The sequence below is a fragment of the Corvus cornix genome, chromosome 3, assembly GCF_000738735.6.
Source record: "Corvus cornix cornix isolate S_Up_H32 chromosome 3, ASM73873v5, whole genome shotgun sequence".
In the NCBI taxonomy this organism is placed as follows: Eukaryota; Metazoa; Chordata; class Aves; order Passeriformes; family Corvidae; genus Corvus; species Corvus cornix.
The window spans coordinates 92,932,698-92,956,056 of record NC_047056.1 but is presented as its reverse complement, the minus strand read 5'-3'; the positions used below and the strand labels follow the sequence as shown (position 1 = coordinate 92,956,056).

Genomic DNA, 23,359 nt, shown 5'->3' with positions numbered 1-23,359 from the left:
TTACAGCAATAATATAGCTATGATAAGATGATAATAAACATGATATTAATTTGATATGAGGTCAAAAGAGTAATTAAAGTATCTGTATGCTAACTATATAAAAAGTCTGATAATCTGAATTCTTACTAGGAAAAGAAAAAAAGTTTCTTATTCCATTGTTGCTCAAAGAGGTGCGTTGTGCTGCCTCCCATACTGACTTGCTATTGAAAAGCCAGTGATGTTGCTAGATATGTTATGTTAATGTGGTGATTTAACACCAGATGGAAATTAAACTCCAAGTAAACCACTCCCCTTCACCTTAACCGTTCCAGTAAGAGGGGAACAAAGACAGACACTATGGGTTGAGATAACAAAAAGGAAAAGAACAATGGAATAAGGAACATGCAGTAACAGCAACAATAGCAATAATAAAAGTATACAAAAATAGAAGGTATTTTACACACTACAGGAGTTCACCACATTGACTTAGTTCCATGGCTGCTGGGACAAAGATAGGATGGTGGATGCTCCCCATAGGTCACATCCATGCAGCCCCTGGGACAAAGACAAGATGGTGGCCACTTCCTTTGGCTGGTTCTCCCTGTCCCTGAGCCCAAAACAATGGAAAACAATGGTGGACAAACCCCTGAAAGTCAGCTTGTCTGTGCCATGCCACGCTGCCAGTTCAGAAGCTGGACTTGACCCCGCATGGCTGCTTCCGGCACTGGCACTGCACCAGTTTCTGCTGGGGTTTTGACTCTGCAACACAGGGGTCCTGCTTTTGTCAGCACCATGTCTTGGGGACACAGTGGCTTTACCATGTCTCCAAGCCATGTCCCAGAGGACCAGGAAGGGGATGAGTGGCAGCAGCAGAGGACAATCCCGACAGAGCTGATCCCAACAATCAACAGTCTCCCCAGTGGAGAGGCAAAATGAAGTGCTTCTGGGGTGTGCTCACCTTTTCTCGCCCCCAAAACTACCCCCCAGCAATGATGTGGCTGGTCTAGAACAGCAGCCTGGCCCTGCCCACATGGGTCTAAGGCCTGCCTCCTCTGCATCCAGAACAGTGAGGCAATAAAAAGCTCACCTCTGCACAAACAGAGGAGCACAACTACATGATGGTGGATGGGTGACACAAATGCCACTTCACCCTGGCTCCCCTGGGACCACCCCAGGTCCATTGCCACAAGTGCAGAAGAAATGCAGAGGGTCCTGGGCAAGTGGGGGAACCTCCATGCCAATAGAGACCCAACCTCCATCCCGGCCTCCCCAGGGCTGTCCCTGGTGAGACCCAGCCCCAAGGGCTGGGGCACAGCTCACTCTAGGAGCTCTCCAGTCACTTCAGAGACTGAAGAGGGGCCCTGCTCAGGGACACAGAACTCATTGTGGAGGAAAAGAGAAGAGCATTTTGGGTTTGCACAAGGCTAATTATGGAGTATTTAGGGGAGGAATCAACATCAGGGAAAGGGATGGATTAAAGTGGCTTGGAAAGGAACAGGTGTGAAAAAATACAGGAATAAAGTAATGGCAAGGAACAGTTGCATGTAAGCTGTGGCTGGTCATTGTGGTTGTATGACCATGCCCTGTGTAGTAGCTCTATCTGCAGTGACTTTCAGGATTGAGGAACTCCAGTCCTTCATCATCTAATTCCCAGTGAAACCACAAGAGGTGTGTGAGATCAGGACAAATAGATTTAAATAGATTCATATTAAAAATATAAAAATGTCCAAAAAGTATTTGTGTATTGGGTTTTAGTGGCAGCTTTTTTGAGGGGGGTAGGGGTGCTACAGGGGTGGTTTCTGTGAGAAGCTGCCAGAAGCTTCCCTCACGTTTGACAGAACCAGTGCCAGATGGTTCCAAGACTGACCAGCCAGTGGCTAAGGCTGAGCCCATCAGCGATGGGATAACATATTTAAGAGGGAGAAAAAGTCACTGTGAAGCATCAACAGCAACCAGAGAAAGGAGCGAGAATATGTGAGGGTTGAGCCTGTTTTACACCATGGCAGTAACTGGCGAGTGATCTTTTGCTGTCCTTATCGCAATACATTTTCTCTTACCTGGTGAGGTGCAGGAGTGAATGATTGATATGGTGGGCACCTGGCATCCAGCCAAGGTCAACCCACCACAGTCTTTATGATGCAATCTGAACATGGACAAGCTACCATTTTTTAGGAGTATCTTGTGATTTTGTTTCATGAATAACCTTATACCTGACAGCTACTGAGAAAAATCTATATAAGAACTCTAAAATACAATAATGTACTATCTGGCAAAGCATAAAAGCTGCTTTCATTTAATATCTAAAGACTGCAATCAAAATTACTGACTTGTCTATTTCCCCAAAACAATGAAGACTATTGTTCTTGTGCAGCATAATTATACACCTTCACCACACACACATGAATGAGCCAAGCAAGCAGTCATAAAGAGACAGCACAGACTGACTTTAAAGGACTATTCTTTCTAGCAAGCAGCAAAAGGAGAAAGCAGCCTTAAGTAACATCAGAAAACAGAGTCCTGAATGCCCTGAGGACAGGTGCTCAAGATTTAGAATTTCTGGAAAAGCAGAACAATCAAAAGGATTCCTTTAGTTTGGTCTGATAATGGGTACTCATCTGTTAGTGAAAACGGTTACATTAAAAAGTCTATACAGTTACTTTAGGTGTCTCAAAGACAGAATAGCTCAATATATCATGGTATCTATCCCAACTACATGTGTGTATTCTGGAACAGTCTGTTTAAACTATTGGGAATAGTTGCCCATAAGGAAATGTGTCTTGGAGGTCTCAGAGTCATATAGTCTGCAATGCAGAATTTGCCCAGCAGACAAATATAAGGATTGTGTCTGGAGACAATCAGACATTGGAGGCATCGTTTCACTGATATGTTTTGTGCCTGAAAACAAGGTTGTGTATGTCACAAGACTTTGTTTTTGGTGGGGTTTTTTTTTTGTTTCATGATCAGTTCAAATAATTATTTAACTTGAGAAAAGCACCTAAGATGGAAATCTATGTCAAAGCTGTTGAATTTTAGCAGAAGTTTCTGAAAACAAAAACGTAACAGAGAAGCTGAGGGAGTTGGGACATTTTAGCCTGGAGAAGAGAAGGCTTGGGGGGGATTGGGGTGGATCTTATTGGTGTGCATTAATACTTGATGAGATGAGAGGGTGTAAAGAAGGTGGGCCCAGAGTCTTCATGATGATCCATTGACAAGACAGGAAGCAATAAGCACAAGTTGAAACTCAGGAAATTTCACTTACAAGTAAGTGAAAACCTTTTTACTCCAAGGGTAAACACTGGCATCGGATGCCCAGAGAGGTTGCAGAGTCTAATCTTGGAGGTATTCAAAACCCACCTGACATAGTCCTGGGCAGCTTGCTTTAGGTGACTCTTGTTTGAGGAGGACAGTGGACTAGATGAGGTCCAGAGCTCTCTTCCAACATCTACCATTGTGCAATTTGTGGTACCAGTAGACTACTCTAGCTGAAAATACTGTTACTTCTGCTTAGTTTTTAAATACACATATAATATAATTACTAATGCTGTATAATAAAAAAGGAGTTAATGAAGCTGTTAGATTAACCTGATTTTTATAACACTCTGAATTTTCATCCTATGGGTCTTGAAATATTTCTCCTATGTTTTAACACAGTTGATGCTTATATCACTAACACAGGAATTTATTTAATTGCAACTGAGCCTGATAAGATAGCTAGCTGTGTAATCCATGACCTGTCATGTAATTCAAAGAACTTTGTATTAAATACAGTAAATTTTATAAACCTTCATTTCAAAATTATTATTTAAATTAAGAAAGGAAATTTGTGTAATTGTAAGAATTTTAATTGCAATAAGATACTTCCACTTGTCATTCAAGGTATATTCTACATCAGGGAAGTTTACACTTATACCCAATATCTGATGTATTATGCAGATCAAGAGAGGCACATCTGAAATAATGATCTCCCCAGATATTTCCCAGAAGTTTTAACACCTTGGTGAGTATTTGTCTAGAGATAAGACATAATGAAGAACAACAAAAGCTATTTTCCAGTGTATGTAACTTTATCCCAAACTTCCCCCTTGTTATTCTGTTGAATCATGGTTTTCTGGTGCATCAGCAGGACAAATCACATTGTTTTCATGAACCCTAACTAACAGGCTTAAGACACACAGAGTTAACATAAGCAGTGCATTTACATTCATAGTCCCCAGCAGTGATATTATATATGCATCCTTGGTAAACTTTGGAAAAAATAAGTTGTAAGTGCAAAGGATCACATACTTGTGCTGAGTTGCCAAAATGAATTGAAATTTTAGATTTTTTTTTTTTTAATGAAATGTTCAAATCATTTTTAAAACTAAAAGAACGATGTATATTAAATGCTTTTGTTGCACATGCATGCCATAGTCACCAGAAACATATAGTTGTTGCAGTGTATTTGTCATTTCAAAAATGATAGAGGTCCCACAGTTTCAGGAAAAAAAACCAAATGTCTAAACTCCTAAAGGATTTGATGGTGTGGGGGGTAAAAGGGTTGAAACAGCTTATGTAAGTGCAGAATTTAAAAGCACAGATCAAATAAGGAGCTTTATCTTTTTTCAGTATAACTACCATGTCTTTCATCTTGAGTAATGATTTATAAAGTAGAAAAATCAATAAAGAATCCATTCAAAAAAATCGCATTTTAAAAGGTATCTCATGAACATAAGTAGAAATGACAGCAACACTGACATCCTCTTGTCTTCTTTTGAGGTTGTATATGCAAATATATGCAGGAGCCTGAAATATAATTTGTACTATACTATGGTTGAGTCAAATTTCCAAAAGATGAATGTAGCTTCCGGATAAGAGCTAGATTTTGAATCATGAAGGAAGACAATGTTTAGATAGGAGCCTCCCTTTGTGTGGAATTGACTTTTCTGCAAGTTACATTCCAGGCATGTTTTTAAAGCAAAGATCAGACTGACTGGAAAGAAATTTATTATTAAAAAGTGAGCAAGCAAATACATACTTAGAGCAAACTGCATTGTGAAGCACACACACTTTTTCCAAAAGTAAATCCCTAGAGATGTTTGATCACACAAGGAAAACAGATATTCAGCGTAAGAGCAGTAGTAGTATGAGTCAGCTTTTTACTATGACTGTGATATTTAAACATATTTATCAAATTCCACCACCACTTTAGTGATGCTTAAAGGTAAAGGGTTTTTTTTGGTATGCTTTATGCATTTCCTACCTTGAAACTGAGCATTAAATCCCTTTCGTCGGTGATTGCTGTCAGACGTAAAATGGAGTCGTAACCAGTTCTTACTGCTGATAACTGGAGAAGGTAGATTCATACCACTCAACCTGAAAAAAGAAAAAACAATCTAATATTAATGGTAAAAAAAAAATTCATGTATACTGTACTTAAAAGAGAAAAAACCCCCCCAGACCTCAGAATATGATAGAATATAATGATTCACTGTCATCTAATCTCAATGTATTACTAATTAAGTAGCTGCTATGTTGGGAGAAATAAGAGGGTTTTTTTTTTTCTCATTACAGCTACTTTTATGATTAAAACCTGTATTTCCAAACTATTTTTTCATGATTTAAAGAAGAAAATCAGTCTTGTGAGAGTGTGTGTACACAAGTATAGGTGTGTATGCATGTGTCAAAACATTCAGGAAAAAATAAGCTTATCCAGTTACGACAAAAATCTCATCATCTGACTCCTTGCTGTGGTAGTTACCTCACAGGAAGTCAAATCTCAAGTATTAAGAAATGTTAAATATGGGTTATGGATGCTATCTCTTTTTAAGTTTGGGTGGTAAATTATTGGTACACAACTATGCTGGTAGAACTGATTTTGTGTATATTAAGTCCTACCCACATTTAATAAGAAAAAAGAGAAGTCTAAGCACAACTGCATGCAGGCTACCCAACTTGCATAACTATGGATATAAAGAAAGTGCACAAAGAATTTTTCTAATACAGGCAACAGGCCCTTGGGCCACACTGGATTATTCATTGTCATTCATTACACTACACCATTTATTAATGGAATAGCTACCGCAGAGAACCTGATATGATTTAAATTCACGTCTTAGCTTATCAGATGGTAAACTTCTATTTTGTTTTGCATGATCATGCTCCAGATTTCAAATTTTACCTTTTTTATTTTTTTTTTTCCCTGAATAACTCTGGAAAACTACACAAAATTAAGTTTCTCCTTTTCAAAAATGTTGATTACTTGAAACAAAAGTCAAACTGATGAATATCAGAAATTCCCAGCTAAGATATCATCTGTGTGAGGGTAGATTTGCCAGTACTAGAGTAGACAATACATATTTTTGGAGCTAAAAAATAACCAAACTGAAATGGGATTTAATCTCTCTCCAAAATTAATCAATATAGTGATATACATGCCTTTTTCCATCATAGTATGAGATATCAGTTTCATTAAATATTCCAGATTACTAGGAAACCCATCAAGTTAATAAATAATGATTCTGGAGAAGTCTATTTAGAACCATGGCTGAATCCCTTTTTCTTCTGCAATAGAACAAGACCAACATATTGAAATATAGACATTCTTAATAGATGTTTTTTTAATCTACTTAGGACATGCAAACTACATCAAAGAAATTTCATTTTTATTTATAATCTCATTTTCTTTATCTATTTGTTAACAACATAAGGGACACCCAAATCCTACTTAAAAACAGCTTTGATTGAAAAAAAGGGTTGGTCTTTTACAAGAAGATTTACACGCTTCATTTTAGACGTGGCATTCTAGAGTTCTTAAAGGTGTTGGTTAAAACATTCAGACATACATGTTTCTACATCTCATTCAAATGGACTTTTATACTTTATATATTCTTTCACACACACTTTAGACTATTTTAGAGCACCACTCTAAATATTTCTATCTACAAACTGGCATTTTCTGTTTCAAATCTGCTTAGAATTTGGGTGTGCCTGTAGAAAAGGAAAAGAAAAAACAAAACCATATGCAGAATACAGACTCTATCTTTGCTAGTACCTCTTAGCTATTGACAAAATGTATGCTAAATTTAAAAGTTTTTACTATATATGGGCTGTAGTTCATATCACTGAACTGATAATTCATTTGTCCAAGTACACAAACTTACATCCTACAAACACTGTTTTGGGGTTTTGTTTTCTTTTATAAAAGAAATATACACACATTAACAATCTATCTAATATATCCAGAGCTCTGAATTTCAAAGCTGGCAAAACTCTAGGCTGAATATTAAATTGTAATATGAATTACATTGTACATTAATAAAAGATTAAATGAACATCATTATAAAAGCATGTTCATAGCAGATCTTTCCTTAGTTACGTTTCTAATAAACAGCAATTTCCCAGACAGACAATACATAAGATATTTTCACATGTATGTGAACTCTGCAAGGAACCACTAAATAGTCTCAAATCTCCCCATAATATTATGAAAGATAATATTAAAATGACACTGAGAGATTATTTTATGCAACCTATTTTAGCAGAGCTCTAATTTAGCTGCATGATTTCCTTCCTACTGAACTCTAGATAGGAATATGTTCTTTAACAGCAATGCTGTTTGTGTTTTAACTGGAGAAAGTTAGAAAGTGTAAAAAAAAACTTAGTCGTTATTATCAATTCATATAACTTCATATCAATTCCTGCTTAAGAGACTATACTATTTAAGGTTAAAACAACAGAAAATAATGGAATCTTAGAATGATTTGCGTTGGAAGAGACCTTAACGATCGTGTGGTTGCAACCACCTGCCATGGACAAGGACACCTTTCACTAGACCAGGTTGCTCAAAGCCCCATCCAGTCTGGCCTTGAATACTCCAAGGAATGAGGCCTCCACAGGTTCTCTGGGCAACCTGTTCCAGTGCCTCACAACTCTCATATTGAAACTATTCTGCCCTGGACTGATGAGCGCTTCCTTGATCTCTCCTGGGATCAATGTAGGCAGCTGTTTAAACCACAGAGTCACAATAGGCATTGGGAATGTGACCACCCCTTCTGAGGTGTTCAGGAAATACTAACAGGCAGGACTTGTGCAGGCAGATTGCTATGAAAGCAAAGGTGCAACTAAAGAAAAGTCGTCTTTATTTCAAGTGCATACACATATTATTCATTTCTGTTCTATATGAATATAGATAGAGCAATTTTAGCTCAGATTAGGTGTTAAATCTAAAATCCGATGAAGGCTTGGAACTTCCTTGTATCAGAAAAATTATTCAGGTAAGGTAAAGACCCCCATATTTCTTAATATCAAAGTTCTCCTTAAAAGATTTCATGCTTTGATCTCTCTTAAAGATTTCTCCAATGCTGTCTGAAAGGAATATTGAAAGTTTCTCCATTCCTTTTAGCTGAAGACATTTTTTGTATGAGAACTAATACAAAAGAAATTAAATTCCTCATGTTTGAATTCTGCCTCTGCTATGAAAAATGTAATCCATTTTTGAATCTGATTTTAAGGTCTAGCATAGACAGTCTTCAAAATCTGCCCTAGCCTTGGATGGAAATGGTATCTAATCTAAATTACCTTAATCAAGTTGTTCAAGAACAAACACACAGATATGTATAAATAACATTATTTGTGCGTTTTCTGGAAATAGTTGGTTTGACTTGAAGCGTGTTGAGTTTTTATCTCCTGTACTGATGGCAGTCAGGCACTTATTTTCTAGGATCAGGGAGTTAAAACTATCAAGTGTCTCTTGGACAAGTGACATATTTGAATGCTCTGGGCTAAACAGTCTTTGAGGCCAAGCACTAAAAAGGATTGAAGGAAGCATTAAATAGCTGTTTATTCACTGAGTATCAAACACTCAGTGACCTGTTAAATTGCAATCCTGTGGGAGGAAAAGAAACAAACAGAAAACAATTTTTCAAATAACATTGTAAGACAGTGCATTTACCCTAGGGTTTAGAATGAAGATTGCACATGGAACCTAAAATCTCTAATTTCTGCATACTAGGTGTTGCACTGTGCTCTATGGAACAAGACAGACTCGCAGGGAATTCCTGTGCCTGTTCCAGCACCATAAAGAACTAAAGGGGCAGGTTTTGAGAGCTTTATAGCTATATTAGTACCACACTACACCTCTGGTGGCAAACACTGCGTCTTACAAGAAATAATAAGAAATATTTAAACAACCCCAGCTATTCTCCGTTTAAATCTGAAGCCAGCCAGGCTGTTGCAGGATCAGAGACAGCAGAGGAAACTCTCCTTCTGTTGTTCACTGCGAGCTGCAGATAAACCTTTTCATGTTATACTACTTCAAGTGATGTTTTAATTTTTATTCTTATTCCATCATTTCCTCACACAGACACTAATCTACTGTTTATACAAGTGTAATAAGACATTCTATTTCCATGCAGGCTTGAAGGAGTAATATTTTCCTTATGTATAGTATGTCAGATACAGAAGCAGAACGTCCTTTGAAGTCTATTGCATCATCAAGAGATTGGGATACGCTTTATCAAAATTATTACTAACAGAATTGTCACTGAAGTATTTTTTCTCTAGTTAAGATTTTCCAGTAGTTATTCTTTGACTCAAATTCAGATATAGCAAAACTACTTTACATTTACTAAGAGAACTAATCTAGAGAGGAGTAATTTTGGTTTTGATTTTAGATCTGTTAATAAAAAATTAATGCTTTTGTCTGAAGAAATAAACCAAATCTTGTTTCTTTTACAAGGTTCTTGACATTGTTTTGACTATAACAAACAGATAATCTTATCTTATAAAAATACTGACACTTCAGTTTCATGAAAATGCGGGAAAGAATTAGAATGGGTTTTGTCAACTCATCTACCCTTATCCTTCTAATTTAGCTGCTTTCCCCATTTGGTACTAAGCCAAATATCTATATAGTTAAAGTCATATTATTTATTAAAAATACAGTAAAAAAGAATAAAATTAATTGAATCAAGTCTAAACAAAATAAAATTCAAAAGTACAGACTCTATAAGGACTAGTTCAGATAAAAAAAACCACAGAAGCCCGCCAACAAAGCCTATTAGGCATCAGTTTTAAATACTCCTGCTATTTCTATATTCACCTAACCACAGAAGTATTCCTATTCTCTAGAATGTGTTTATTTATTTATCTATTTATTTATTTATTTTGGAAAAAGTGAAAAATATTGTTGTGGCTTAGGAATGGTATTCCCCAATTTAGTTCTCCCACTGAGACTCCAAACCACACTACTGCTTGCTCACTCCCCCCTGCTCCTTCCCTTCACAGCCCAGTAGGATTGAGTTGAGAACTGGAGGCACAAAATGTGAAGATCATGTGCTGAAATAAGAACAATTTACTGAAAACAGCAATGACATAAGAACAGTAACACCAACAATATTAATAGCAAAAGTATACAAAAAAGTGGGTGATTCATATACAAACGTGCTCACAGGAACTGGAAGGCAATGAACAGTGGCAGACAATGCCAACATATTTTTTGACCAGAAGCCACTCTCTTCTTTTTGGAAGTCAGAGCCCTGTACCCCTACCCTCGGCAATGCCCTGTGGTATAAAATTACCTCCTGAACACGCCCACAGCCGCGCCCCATCAGCTACTGCAAAAAATTAACTCTGTCCCGGCCGAAACAAGGACAAACATTTAATGAGTTCCCTTAACAGGTCTCTGGGTTTGGAGAAAAGAAGAAAACTGTACCCTAATTTTCACTTGAGAGCTATCCTCCATTTTGAAATCCTCTCAGCTAAAATATTTATATGAGCATCCCTGCAGATACATGTCCAAACAAGAACTTTCAATGATCATCACTCACTAACTGATAAAATAACGGGAGGTAGTTTTTCAAGGTATAAAGTATGATGATTGCAGCAAATTAATGAAGACAATGTCTATGCATGTGTGCATATATAGTCTCTCTGTATGTATTATCTATATTCTATATGTAAACATCTATATTTAGTATAGATATATTAAGAAAGAATGTTAGAGATTTATTACCTCAAACTCATTGTAGCACCAGGATGGCCAAGACCGTATCTGGTATTAACTACGAGCAAGTAATGAGCTGCATTAGCTGTAAGTAAATGTGTAGTTTTGCAAGCTGTGTTAGAGGGCTCGACAGTGAAACATGCACACTGTGGCTGCAGTTTCACAGACATGAGATGCTCTGACAAGCAGCTGCTGCCTAAAAGAAGTGTGATGTTCTTTTCTGTTCCTGCTTCTCCTACATTTACTTCTCCTTCCTTAATCCTTTGCTTCCGTATTGCCCCTCCTTACATGTATCAACTTTGATTCTTGCTGGAATTTCTGTGTTCTTATTTAAACACTATAATGGAAGAAAATTATCCTCTCCTCCCAAGTCCCTCCAGGTGAGACATCTGTGTGCCATTTTAGTGAATTAAATTGCTCATGGAAAAGAGAAACGAGTCAGAGCTGACATGAATTCAGTGTCAGGAGTACAGGAAAAGCAAAGTGAAATGAAGCTGGAGGTCACGACTTGGGGAAAGAAAGAATTTATACATGAATATAAATTAGGGAACAACTCAACAAAATATAAGAGGGGATAGATAGCTTAACAAGACTATTTACAATACCAATGACGTGAAACAATACTTATTATGCTTGATAAGTGAGACCAGGTTATCTCCTAAATAAGAACTATCAGTTTAACAGGAAAAATGTAAATCCTCTCTTCCTTATGTAGTATTTGAAATAAGAGACTACTTACAACAGCTAACACAATCTACAAGAAAAGGGTTCAGAAGTGGGGAGAGGGAGAGAGAGGGGCAATGTGAGGTGTTTCTTATTTAAAGTAATTACATCCAGCATGATTTTTCTCTGCCTGCTTGCTTAACCATATGTTGTTATACTGGATGCTGTCAATAAATACTTTCATTTGCATTGTACCTTATTACCTCCTGGGACAAGAATGAATCCAAACCAATGGATATGGTTTGGGGTGAGGATTTTTCACCCTAATTTAAAGACATAGGAGTACCTTAGCAAATCTTAGCTTGCTAAGTGCCCCTAGATGCTCTCCTGAGCATTGTTCAGGAGAACTGGGTATGTCCCAGCTCACCTCTCAGTGAGAGCTGTTTTCAGGTGAGTCAAGAAAACTAATGACTAATAGTAATCCAGAAGGCTCTCGCTGTAAAGGAAAAAATTGACAAGCATCTTAAGTCATGATGGACCACAAGGAGTTTGCCAGAGAATTTTATATCAAATACTTTTGTCAGTCTGGGTCTAAGAAAACAGCTCAAATGAAATGCAGAACTGATGAGTGTAAAAAGCATGAAAGAAAGGAAAACACAGACGTAAGGGAATAAGCCCAGGAATAAGGTTTTACTAAGACACTGTCAATTTCAATGATTCAGATACTTTCCGTTGAGTAGTCTAAGAATGCAGTATTTTTTATTTACTCAGTTATCCTTCACATTGAGAGTTGAAGGCTTAATCGTTAATAAATGAAAGCATGCAATGAAAGTGCCTCTTCAAAATGAAATAACCCAACATTAAATAAAGGACTATGTTCCATAATTGTTTTATGTGGCATTACTGTGTAGTTATTACATTCATTAAGCTCATTACTAACTTCACTGTATTATAAAGAAACACTGTCCAGTAAACATTTTAGGTGTATGTTTCATAAGGAATGATTCTTAACAGGAGAAAAGTAAGAAGACTACTTTGCCTGTGATTATGAATTTTGAAAATTTTATGTAGTCATTACAGAACATTTTGAATCTGGCAAAATATTGCTTACTCACTTTGTTCCCTTCTCATGGCACATATTGACAGTTATATTGGAACAGGCTGACAACTTATTTAAAACTAAATTAGGATAACTTAATATAAAATTCTTTAAGGCCATATGTTTTCTTTTTCCCCTAAATAAATAAAGTTCTAAGACCATAGCCAGACAGGTAAAAATGGAAATGTAAGCAGAAATTTTATATATTTTCCAAAAACATATTCAAATTATACCCTCCCAAGATAACAACCTAAGTTCCTTATGTGGTCTGAGCAATTTACATGTATGCTTAAAAGCCCTTTGGCCCAGTGAAATGAGGAGAGGTAAGGCTTCATCTTATCTAATTCAGTTGTTAGCAGTGAGTGATCTCCATCTGTGAGAAGCTCCTTTTATAGAAAACAGAGAGGAATAAGTTTTTTGGGAATATATATAATCTGAGGTATTTTAGACTTCCTCATTGGTTTGAAATGAATCTCACCTTGGAATGCAAGAGCTATAGTGAAGAGATCAGTAAACAGCAACACCTGAGCATCATTCAAGGCATATAAATGCTATTGTATGTTGCGGTATGAGTGGCTATAGCCACAATGACCCCAGACCCAAAAGCAGCATCTGAGCTGATGTCTGAGATGACCTCTAGGTTAGGGTGAGCTCCTATAGCCCTTCACTCTTTTAATTTGGCTGTCGAGAATTGATTGATTACTGTTCTCCCCTCCTAGTTTTATGTATAAGCCCATAAATATTTATCTCCTTAGTTGAAATATGTATTAGTTCTAGAAAGTTCTGTGTTACTTGATGCCCCATTGGTAGGCTGTCTCTGACCCTGCCTACAAGTTATCCCCATTGGTTGCCTCCTTGTTAATGCCTCCCCTATTGCCTTACCCGATTGGCTGTTACCCTTATCCCTGCCTTCCTTTCTCTGAGTATAAAATCTCTGGACCCTCTTGTGATATCACCTTTTTGTCCAGCTTTCCATCCCCTGGATCCTTCACCTGCAATAAACCTAGCTTGTAGAGCCCACATGGAGAGTCCCTCCTGTTTCTTTGCCTCCGCTGTTGCCTCTACCACCTTAGCCTGGGGCTCGCTCCTCAGAGGAAGCGGCTCGCCCTTAAAGCTGCCGTGACTTGCCTGCCAAGGACTGTCAGCAGAGACGCTGTGTCACCCTCCGAGCTATCCCTAGGTTTGGCGTCTCAATTGTAATTCAGCTTACAGGACATATGACATAACTCAGAACTTTATTCTCCAAAGACAAACCTTTCTGTTCTAACTTTGTGCACAAAAACACCCAGGCTCAGTGTGTATTTTGTCGTACTTCACACTGCACGTGATACTTGAACATACTTTGTATTTGGCTAGAGGTTAAAGCCAAAGGCAAGAGCTTTTTATGTTTTGCAACTGGTGTTTGGAATAAGAACATCTTGGTTTGTTGATTCACCAGTGTTAGCAAATATTTTTCTTGATTACTGTTGTGATATTTAACAAACATCGTAAGGACAATATTCCATAGCATTCTGAGTTCTTCCTCTGGAAGATTATTACTGCTCTCAAGCTGATGAATAAAAGAGCAATAATTCCTTATATGTCTAGGGGTCTTTCTGATATATGGCTTTCATTGTCCAGTAAAACTGGAACATTAAGTTCTAGGACACCACAATCAATTAGATTTTATTGTTTAATACAGTGATATTCCACCCAGGCCCTGAGTTCTGCAAGCCACTTTTTTATAGTGTTCAAGGAGCTCTACATCCAGAGCCAGAGAAGATACGTGTAAGGTCCTGAAGTTCAAATGGCAGTTTTCCTGAAGGAAAACAAAAATTTAAAACAAGCTCACAATTGAACAAATATAAAACTAAATTGAAGGCATTTTTACTGCTACAAATATAGCAGTATTGGGCACTTCAGAGATAAAATGCTGCTTTAAAATTTGTTCCATAGCTGAGTGTAATTATTAATAGCTGCAATGATAAAATATAGCTCTTATAGCACACACAGTATTCTGTTTATGAGAACTGCACTGATAGTGTTTTTACTGCAATTATTCAGAGTCATTTTTGTTAACATTCTGAAAACTCCACATTTTTTACTGTGTTCATATTAATCCTTTAACAAATTCTTTAGTGTCCATATAGAGAAAACTTTAAATTCTATGATAAAATTCAGAAACTGCTCATCTAAACAAGAGCTGCCAATTTTTAATTTTTTTATTTCTTTAACCTTCAATTATTGTGAATTATTAGTAGAGGATTAAGATCCAACAAGATGCAATGCTAAAACCAGATGTATGAATCAACGGCCAGTAACTATCAATCTTATTATAACTTAAAAACTCATTTAAATGATATAAGAACAATACTAGGGCAATTTTTTTAGGTACATCAAAGTATTCAATAGGGGATTTTTAAGTACATCAGGTACTCACTATACTTCTGTGTTAAGAAAGACTGTTCTGTGCTACTCTATGTGGTTGCTACTGTAAGATTTTCAAAATAAACTAAAATGAATATACAAATATAATGAATTGAAAAATGTTTTTCCATTCTGTGCAATTAATTTTATTTCATTACTTTAGTAACTGTTCTCCATTACATATTTTATATTGGATGAGTTGTTTTGTTTTTTGTTTTAATGAAAGGTTTCAAATATCCCATTTTGCTTTCTTATAAAATATCTAATGAAAAACAGAAATCCAGGGGGAAAAAAAACTGATTAAAAGAGTCATTGGAAGTAATGCTTCATGATTTTTTTTGTTAGACTTTCATTTGCAGAAATTACATTGTCTGTTCTGACTAAGAAAAACCTGCACAGATTTCTGTACTTAAAACCTCAGTCCATATGTGGGGATGTTTAGAAACAGTCTCTAAAAGATGACTGTGAGAATACTTTTAAGAGCTCCTTTAGACTGTGCTTCTCTGCAGTGAGTATTGGGAATGAGTTTAGGATCAATCTATCTGACATATTAGATAATAACAAATAAGGAAAATTATTTTTTTCTCTATCTTCTTTTATGATTCTCTATTATTAATCTCTTCGCCCATAAATCAGTGAAATCCTGTTATCTTACAATAGATTTAAACTATATCTGGTAAAAGAAAATAACCCATTGGTTCCCAGCTGCAGACTGGGGGGGAAAGGAGCTGCTAACAGACAGAATTGCAGGTCTTCCAGGAATAAATCTGTACACAGCTTACTTTAGTTTCTTGGAAACAAAAACCAAAAAAAAAAAAAATCCCAAAAAACCTACCACTACCAGAAAAAAAAAAAAAATCTTCATGCATTTTGTCTTAAAAACTTTATCGGACTTCAACCAGATCTGGGCCCCCTGGCATAAGAAAGACATAGACCCATTAGAGTGGCCATGAACAGAGGGAGCACCTCTCATGTGAAGACAGGCTGAGAGAGCTGGGCTTGTTCAGCCTGGAGAAGAGAAAGCCCCAGAACACCTTGAAGAGGGCCTATAAGAAAGACGGGGCCAAACCTTTTAGCAGGGCCTGTTGCAATTGGACAAGGGGTAATGGTTTTAAGGTGAAGGAGGGTCAATTTAGATTAGATACATGGAAGAAGATTTTACAATAAGGGCGGTGAAGCACTGACACAGGTGTGCAGTGAAGTGGTAGATGCCCCATTCCTGGAAACATCCGAGGTAAGGTTGGATGGGGCTTTGAGCAACCTGATTGAGCTGAAGGTGTCCCTGCTCATTGCGGAGGGGTTGTGCTAGATGTCCGTTGAAGGTCCCTTCCAACTCCAACTACTCTATTTGAAAAAAAACCCAACTAACAAACAAACAAAGAAAAACACCACAAACCCTAAATACTATACATTGAAACGGAATTTAATTGGTGCATCTGTTCAATATTTTCCAATTTTAACTCTCCATTATCTGATAATCATGTAATTTATCTTTTAGCTCTTTTATTTTTGAAACTTGCTGGGTGAAAGATTATTCATCTTCCTTCCTATGATAGAAATAGAGCTATAGAAATGCATTCTCTATCAAAAATAACTCATAGGTGCAACTTCAGAAGAATTAACTTACTTTTGGAACATTATATACTATATTACTATTAAAGACTTATGTCTGTATTTAAGAAAAATAGAGACCATTAAAAAAGAAATTATATCTAAATTGAGCCCTCCTTGATAGAGCTACTACAAATAATATTGTATTTCCAGGTACATTTTATGTTTAATATGACAGTGTTAATAAAAAGCCCAGCCTTTATCTGACTGAAAAGACCAGACAATCTCAGATCAGTTTTTATGGACTGATTATTACCAAATTAGGATGTAGTTCTGAAAATATCTGATCTATACTGAATTCCTCATGCAGTGAGCTTGCAGTATTGGCTCCATCTGGCATTAGGAGTTTCTTGTGTCCATAAAAAGGACTATAAAATGTTTCTCTCTGAGAATACTGAAAATAGAAATTTTTTGTGTTATAAGTTTAAATGTTTTATTGGTTCAATCTGTAACACAATGCAGATGCTAAGATGCTGACTCTTAGCATCTTTGAAAGTCATACTATTTTGTACCTTCATGTGGACATAGTTCAAAATTTGGATGAAGAATTTGAAAATATGAGTGTGATCAGCAAATATACTACTTGGATGAAGCACTGGCATGACTGCAGCCAAGCAGTGATAATATCGGTAACATTAAAAACAAACAAGTAAACCAACCCACCATGTTCATGTAAATCTAACTACATGTCCAAACAATATGATTGGTATTTCTGAAATACAAGTTTTTTCTTGGGATGGAAGCTTTGTGCAGGTCTATTACTTTTTTTCCTAAGGATGCTAAGCACTAAGTTAGACAAGAACCACTGTATTTACTCATTTCAGTGATGGTATGTGTTTCATTGATACTCTCAAGTGGTAAAAGTTAACCTTGCTGGGTCTTGTTGATACTTGGATTAGATAGAGCTAAGGCAAATGTTTACACCTTTACTGTATCTTGCCAAGGAAGCTGACTTATCTGCATTTTTAACATGTTCTCATTATACTGACCATATTACTTTGTACTTACAGTTGTATCATTAAGTAGAAAACTCTTTTTTGTCTTCTTAAGGTATTCTTAAATGGCAAAAAGTAACTATTTCCACTTGAAACACCAAGCTTTACCCCAATAATAAAGCCAATGGAGAACAACACGATTTCTATTACTATATTCCCAACTGGTTTGGTTTTGGTTTTGTTGGTTTTTTTTTGTTTTGTTTTGTTCTCCCTCTTTGTCTGTACACAGAAATTAAGATACTGGTTAAAAACAAACAAAAAACCTTGTTGTTCCCCCACAAATACTGTTTGGTAACTATCAGAAAATAACTGTAAACAAGAAGGATCACGCAACCCCTGTAGTTAATAGGAGTTGACATTTATGTACCCACCTTCACAAAACTTATCTCCCTTATTTGAAATTATAATACAATGAAATAAAATTTCTGGGCTGTATCAGCAGTAGAACATGCCAAACAGTAACTATGACAGTTTGACAGAAAATGTTGGCTGCATCTTGTTGGGACAAAATTTCAGTGTAACAACGAAGAACTGAAATAAGAAAAGAGAACTTCCCAAACTGATGTAAAACTTTTCCATTCTATGAGGCTGATATATTTTACTTTAAAATATTGTTACTATGTAAAGAAAGGAACATCATGTTTTGCAGAGGTTCAGGATTTACTACTTGGTAGCTTGTTAAGCAGGAGTAATATGAGTTGGTTTACTGGAAAAATATCTCCCAAGTGTCACAGAAAACAAAATAAGCAATAGGACAAGATTTTTCTCAAATAGTACACTTTTATTCCAAAACTAAATACCCCCCCCTCCACCTCCCAAACCAAACTTATTTGTACATAGCCTGTTAGTACATGGCCTCAATACCCTGTTAACACAAGGCCTCATAGAGTATCAGGCAACAGATGCATTCTATTTTTGTAGATATGACCCCTCTGAATTATATGACGGTTATATTTGCAAATAAAAACAAATAAACAAAGAAAATCCCATGGCACAGAAAAGCTTAAATGACAGAGAAAATCAGAAAAAAAATGCTTCCTAAGAGATGTTTTCCAAAGAAATGGGAATTCTGCTATGGGAATTCTGATTCTAGACATAACTAAAACAGTGTTGTTTTCAGGTGATCTATTGCTCATGCCAATATAAAATTATTTGCCATGTTGGTTCACTTGGGTGAAAAGTGGGGTAGGAGAGAGAAAATCTCACCAAGTTGCAATCAGAGTGCAACCACATAATAGCTGTTTATAATAATGTATGTTCTGGAAGCCAGGTGAATATCTACTTATTTTTAAATTCAAGCACAAAATTTATTCAATTTCCTTACTGTTTAATAATATACCTGTTGTGAACTAGATTCTTGTCTCAGTAACACTATACAGCTACACTACTTCCACCAGGAGGTAAGTTCTCTTTCAATAGTAAATGTTTATTTTTTCAATTTATCCAAATGTATTCCTTTTCCATTAGTCAACCAGTCTTGGTGTGTGGTAAATGAGTACGTATTTTGATAAGCAATATTTCCTGAATTAAGCCTGCTTCCAAGCCCTTTTAGGGATATTTTAGGGTTCCCAGTGAAAGAAGCAATGCTTTGCTTATCTCTCTCTAACAGCCAGAAGTCCTCTGGCAAGAAAAAAGTACTAGCAACAATGAACATCGTGACATAGGTATTTTAACTAGGGCTAAGAGGCAAAGCCTTTAAAGCCAGCACACTGAATAGCATAGCTAGATAGCAAGCTAGCTATTTTTAATTGCTGATATGGTGAGTAATTTACTATTCTATCAAATTTTCATGTATATTGAAGCTCCACATACTGCTTTGCAAGGTTCATTGCATACTCTGGACATACTACACTCAGAGAATTTACTTTACTAATACAAGTAAACACAACTAATTATAAGACAAAACACAGCATTCTAAAAATAATATTTATATTGCAGAAGAGCCAGACATCTACTATTATTAAAAAAAAAGTTTTCACGGTGTATATATAGTGTTTAGTACTATACATGGAAGAGTTTTTTTTCTTTATTGCACTGTCTTGACTCAATGTAAATAATTTCAGACATATTTTTTGAAGGATCTGGATACAAAAGATCTTTTTGTAGAGTTATCCTTTGATCTGAAGCAGGTTGCATCCACTGCATTCTCAAGATTTTTAAGTTTGTGTATTATTAGTTCGCTTCCAATCCAAAGCTTAACTGTAAAAAAGCTTTGCTACTGTGTCTCCTAAAAATAGTTTTTTCAAAGGAGTCCCTTATTTCCCAACTTAATCAAAAATTATTGACATTTTATAAAAGTAACATCTACAGACTGTTTCAAAAGTGCCAGCACCATGCAAAAGTACATTACTGCACATGTTGCTGCCATTGTTTCCTTATCACTGCTGAAATTTTAAGTTAGATATTCTATGGCGCCTCAGTGTCTGTCTTCTTCACTAAACACCTCATTTTCATCAGTGTAGGTTCACATATTTTGCTACCTCTTCACAGCAGGAAAAACATACATAAGTCGTGTATTCCTCTTTCCTTCCTGCCACCCTGAACATTTCATTATAATTCATTGCAATTAAATCAGGTTCAGATTCTAGATTAACCAACAACAGTAGCCTCAAATTGTCTGCAGCTATGCAAATAGAGTGCTAAGTTTACAGAAAGCTTCAATAGACAGGTCAGATAAGCAGTCAAAGGAACAGTGGGACAATCTATTAAAGTTAATTAGCTTGTTAAAGTAATTACATATTGGGCACAATGCTATCGTGAACTTATTCTGATTTATTTTTCATTTATTCCTTCCCTGGGAAATTTTTCTTTCTCCTCTGAAAAGCTGAACCACACCCCAGCATGGAGAGAAGAAAGCACCCTTAATTCCTTTCAAAGACAAAATGTGCTATTTTTAATGTTCTTTTCCCTAAAAGATTGAAGTCACCTTTGACACATAGCAATTCCATGGTGGGTGATTAGGCTGTTGTTCAACTCAAGCCTAGAAAAACCTTCTCATGAAAAAGATTTCACCACAAATAACAACATTGCAATTTCTGTCTTCTGTGGAGTAAAGTTGGCATTGCTACTGCAGCAGAAATTGTGATCAAAATGCACATGGTACCTTTTGTGGTATATAGTGTATATCACAGATACAAAGCAGTAGTTGAGAAGTAATGGTAATTAGTGTTTCAATATGGCTTTCAAGATTCCTAAAAGAAAGCTAGGAAGGCATTAAAAATCTCCAGACAACAAAAAAACTCATAAAGACATTCAGGTCTGAAAACACTGAGACAAAGTGAGAAAGATATATCTTATGTAATTCTTGCAATTTCTTTCTGCTTTGTATGAAGGAATGCAACTTGATCTGATTGATCTTGGGATTCAGACTGGAGAGAATTCTTAAATTTATGTGGAAAGGCTTGATTGGAAAGTAGGGAAGGGATCAAAATCTGCCAAAAAAAAAAAAAAAACCAAAACCCCATAGAGATACATTTCCATAACTTTACAGTAGCATAAACAGTGGCAAAAGCTACAAAAGCAATGAAAGGACACAAGAAGTAAAACCTCAAAATCCCTTGAGTATGAAAACAGGAGCTGATAAAAAAGCAATTAAAAAAAAAGGTGTAAAAAATATTCAGGAACACAAGATAGTCACTACACAGAGATTTCAGCATTAATTATGACCTTTGAAACAGCAACAACAAAAAAAATTTCATTGAGAGCCACTTTAGGATAGGCTGTAACACCTGCAAACAGAAATTACAGACATACATGCCAACAGACAATTATGACAATGAAATTAAAGATCAGTTCTAAAACTATAGGAATCTGTAGACTACAAGGCTAAACTCCTCAACCTCTGTGCTGAAAACACATCTAAACCCACAGATATTTTCTATTGACAGAATATTTTTCTGACAAATATGGGAGCACAAAATGCCTTCAGAACAGTGGAAAAACAGCAAAGATTGGTGATTCATGCATTAGGAACAATTGGTAAGTTATGCTTCTTTAATAATTGGGGGTTGCTTCTGCAATACCATCATTATTTAAAGGAACAAAAAACTATGATTAAACTCTACAGATTACTTACTGAAACGATTTTTGCTCTAAGAATAGTTATCTTGAAGGAAGTCTGAATGTCCACTCACCATAGATTTTCATGAAAGAATTTGTCAGATTTTATCAGGATTCAGTGCAGGATATTTCAAAATATATGAGATGACAATAAAATGAGATGACACTGGAACTTAGCAAGCCAAAATAAAAGCTGCTAGGTTTCAATCTTTTAATCATCACTGTCAAGCATAGATACATTTTAACTCTTTTTGCCTTTTCTTTATTATGGCTTTCCCTTTAGAAAGATAGATAAAATGACAACTCTCCTAACACAACATAACAAGAAAACAGAAGAGTTATTGGTTTGATAAAGTAAATAGCTCAAGAAAAAAATCCTCAGTATTCTAATCAGACCTTAAATAATTCTCAGCTGGCAAAATAATGCAAGGAGAAATAACTTTGTATGTCTTGACAGTAGGCAAGACTAAAGGGAAGTACCACAAATACAGAAGACATCAGCTACTGAATTTGACTGCCTAAGCAAGATTTTGTTATGAAGAACAATATTCAATTTAAAAAACAAACTATGGCTTCAACTATAATAATTATAGTCTTTACATGTGTAGGTGAAAGCTGGGAATATAATGAGTCAGGACAGTTTGACAGCAAAAGCGTCATGAAAATACTAGGTTGAAAGGAATTAATTCGTAAACAGATTTATTTATTCAGAGAAGTCTACAGCTCCTAATCTGTGAAGTTTTTTAGAAAAGAAGGTTGAAATATATATAAGCCTGAGTTAATGATGACTCTAAATTATTTATTCATTAGACATGTCACTACATTGCAAGAAGAACCAGCAGCCAGCTGAGAGAAAGCACCTTGTCGAACACTGCTTGTGCCTGTGCTGGGTGGACTGTTGGGATTCAACAATGTTCACTGTGTCCTAAGTAACATCTAAAGGTAGATGAAAGATTTTTTCTCTCCCTCAGTTTAACTTTCAGAGCAACGAATGAAGTGTGGAAGCACTGCTCAATTATTCGACATTCTATTTTTTAGTAATTTTTCTTCACAGTGAAGTTTTAAGTTCCTGCTAAAGGTGATGAAAGCATCTTGACTTAACAAAGACTACAACACAGAACTGTACCAGTCCACTGAAACTCCAGTCACCTGACACTGCTGTATCAACAAGCTGTCTTGCTACAAAAGCTATTGTCTTCCATACCACTGAACATTTACTTCCCTACTATTACATGGCTGTCTGATTTTATTTATGTTTTTCAGTATGAGCAGCTCTTTTCTGAATAAATTAACTTTAGATCAATTAAACATAATGCAACTTAGCACTTTGTCTAACTCACTGCAATGCTAAAACTCACAAGTAATGCTAAACTGCAATTTTAGCATTACTTGAGTCGGAGTATTACAGATACTTCTTCTGGGAAACAACTATATTCCAATTTTAAGTAAGATCGAGCACTTCAGACTTTATTCTACAGTAGAATAAAATTTAAGTTGTTCATTAGATTAAAGCTTCTGACAGATTATAATGCTACAAGAGGCCTTAAGAAGTTTAATTAGCTTCTT

At 36.0% G+C, this 23,359-nt stretch overlaps 1 protein-coding gene across 1 annotated transcript in view; it reads right to left on the bottom strand.

The window, feature by feature from the left end:
• CSMD1 (CUB and Sushi multiple domains 1) overlaps nt 1–23,359 on the bottom strand; it is a 1,117,781-nt gene that overhangs the window by 392,016 nt on the left and 702,406 nt on the right. Inside the window, exon 6 of the mRNA XM_039568608.1 lies at nt 5,219–5,331. Coding sequence (XP_039424542.1) covers nt 5,219–5,331 — 113 coding nt within the window. The remainder of the gene's footprint in view (nt 1–5,218; nt 5,332–23,359) is intronic.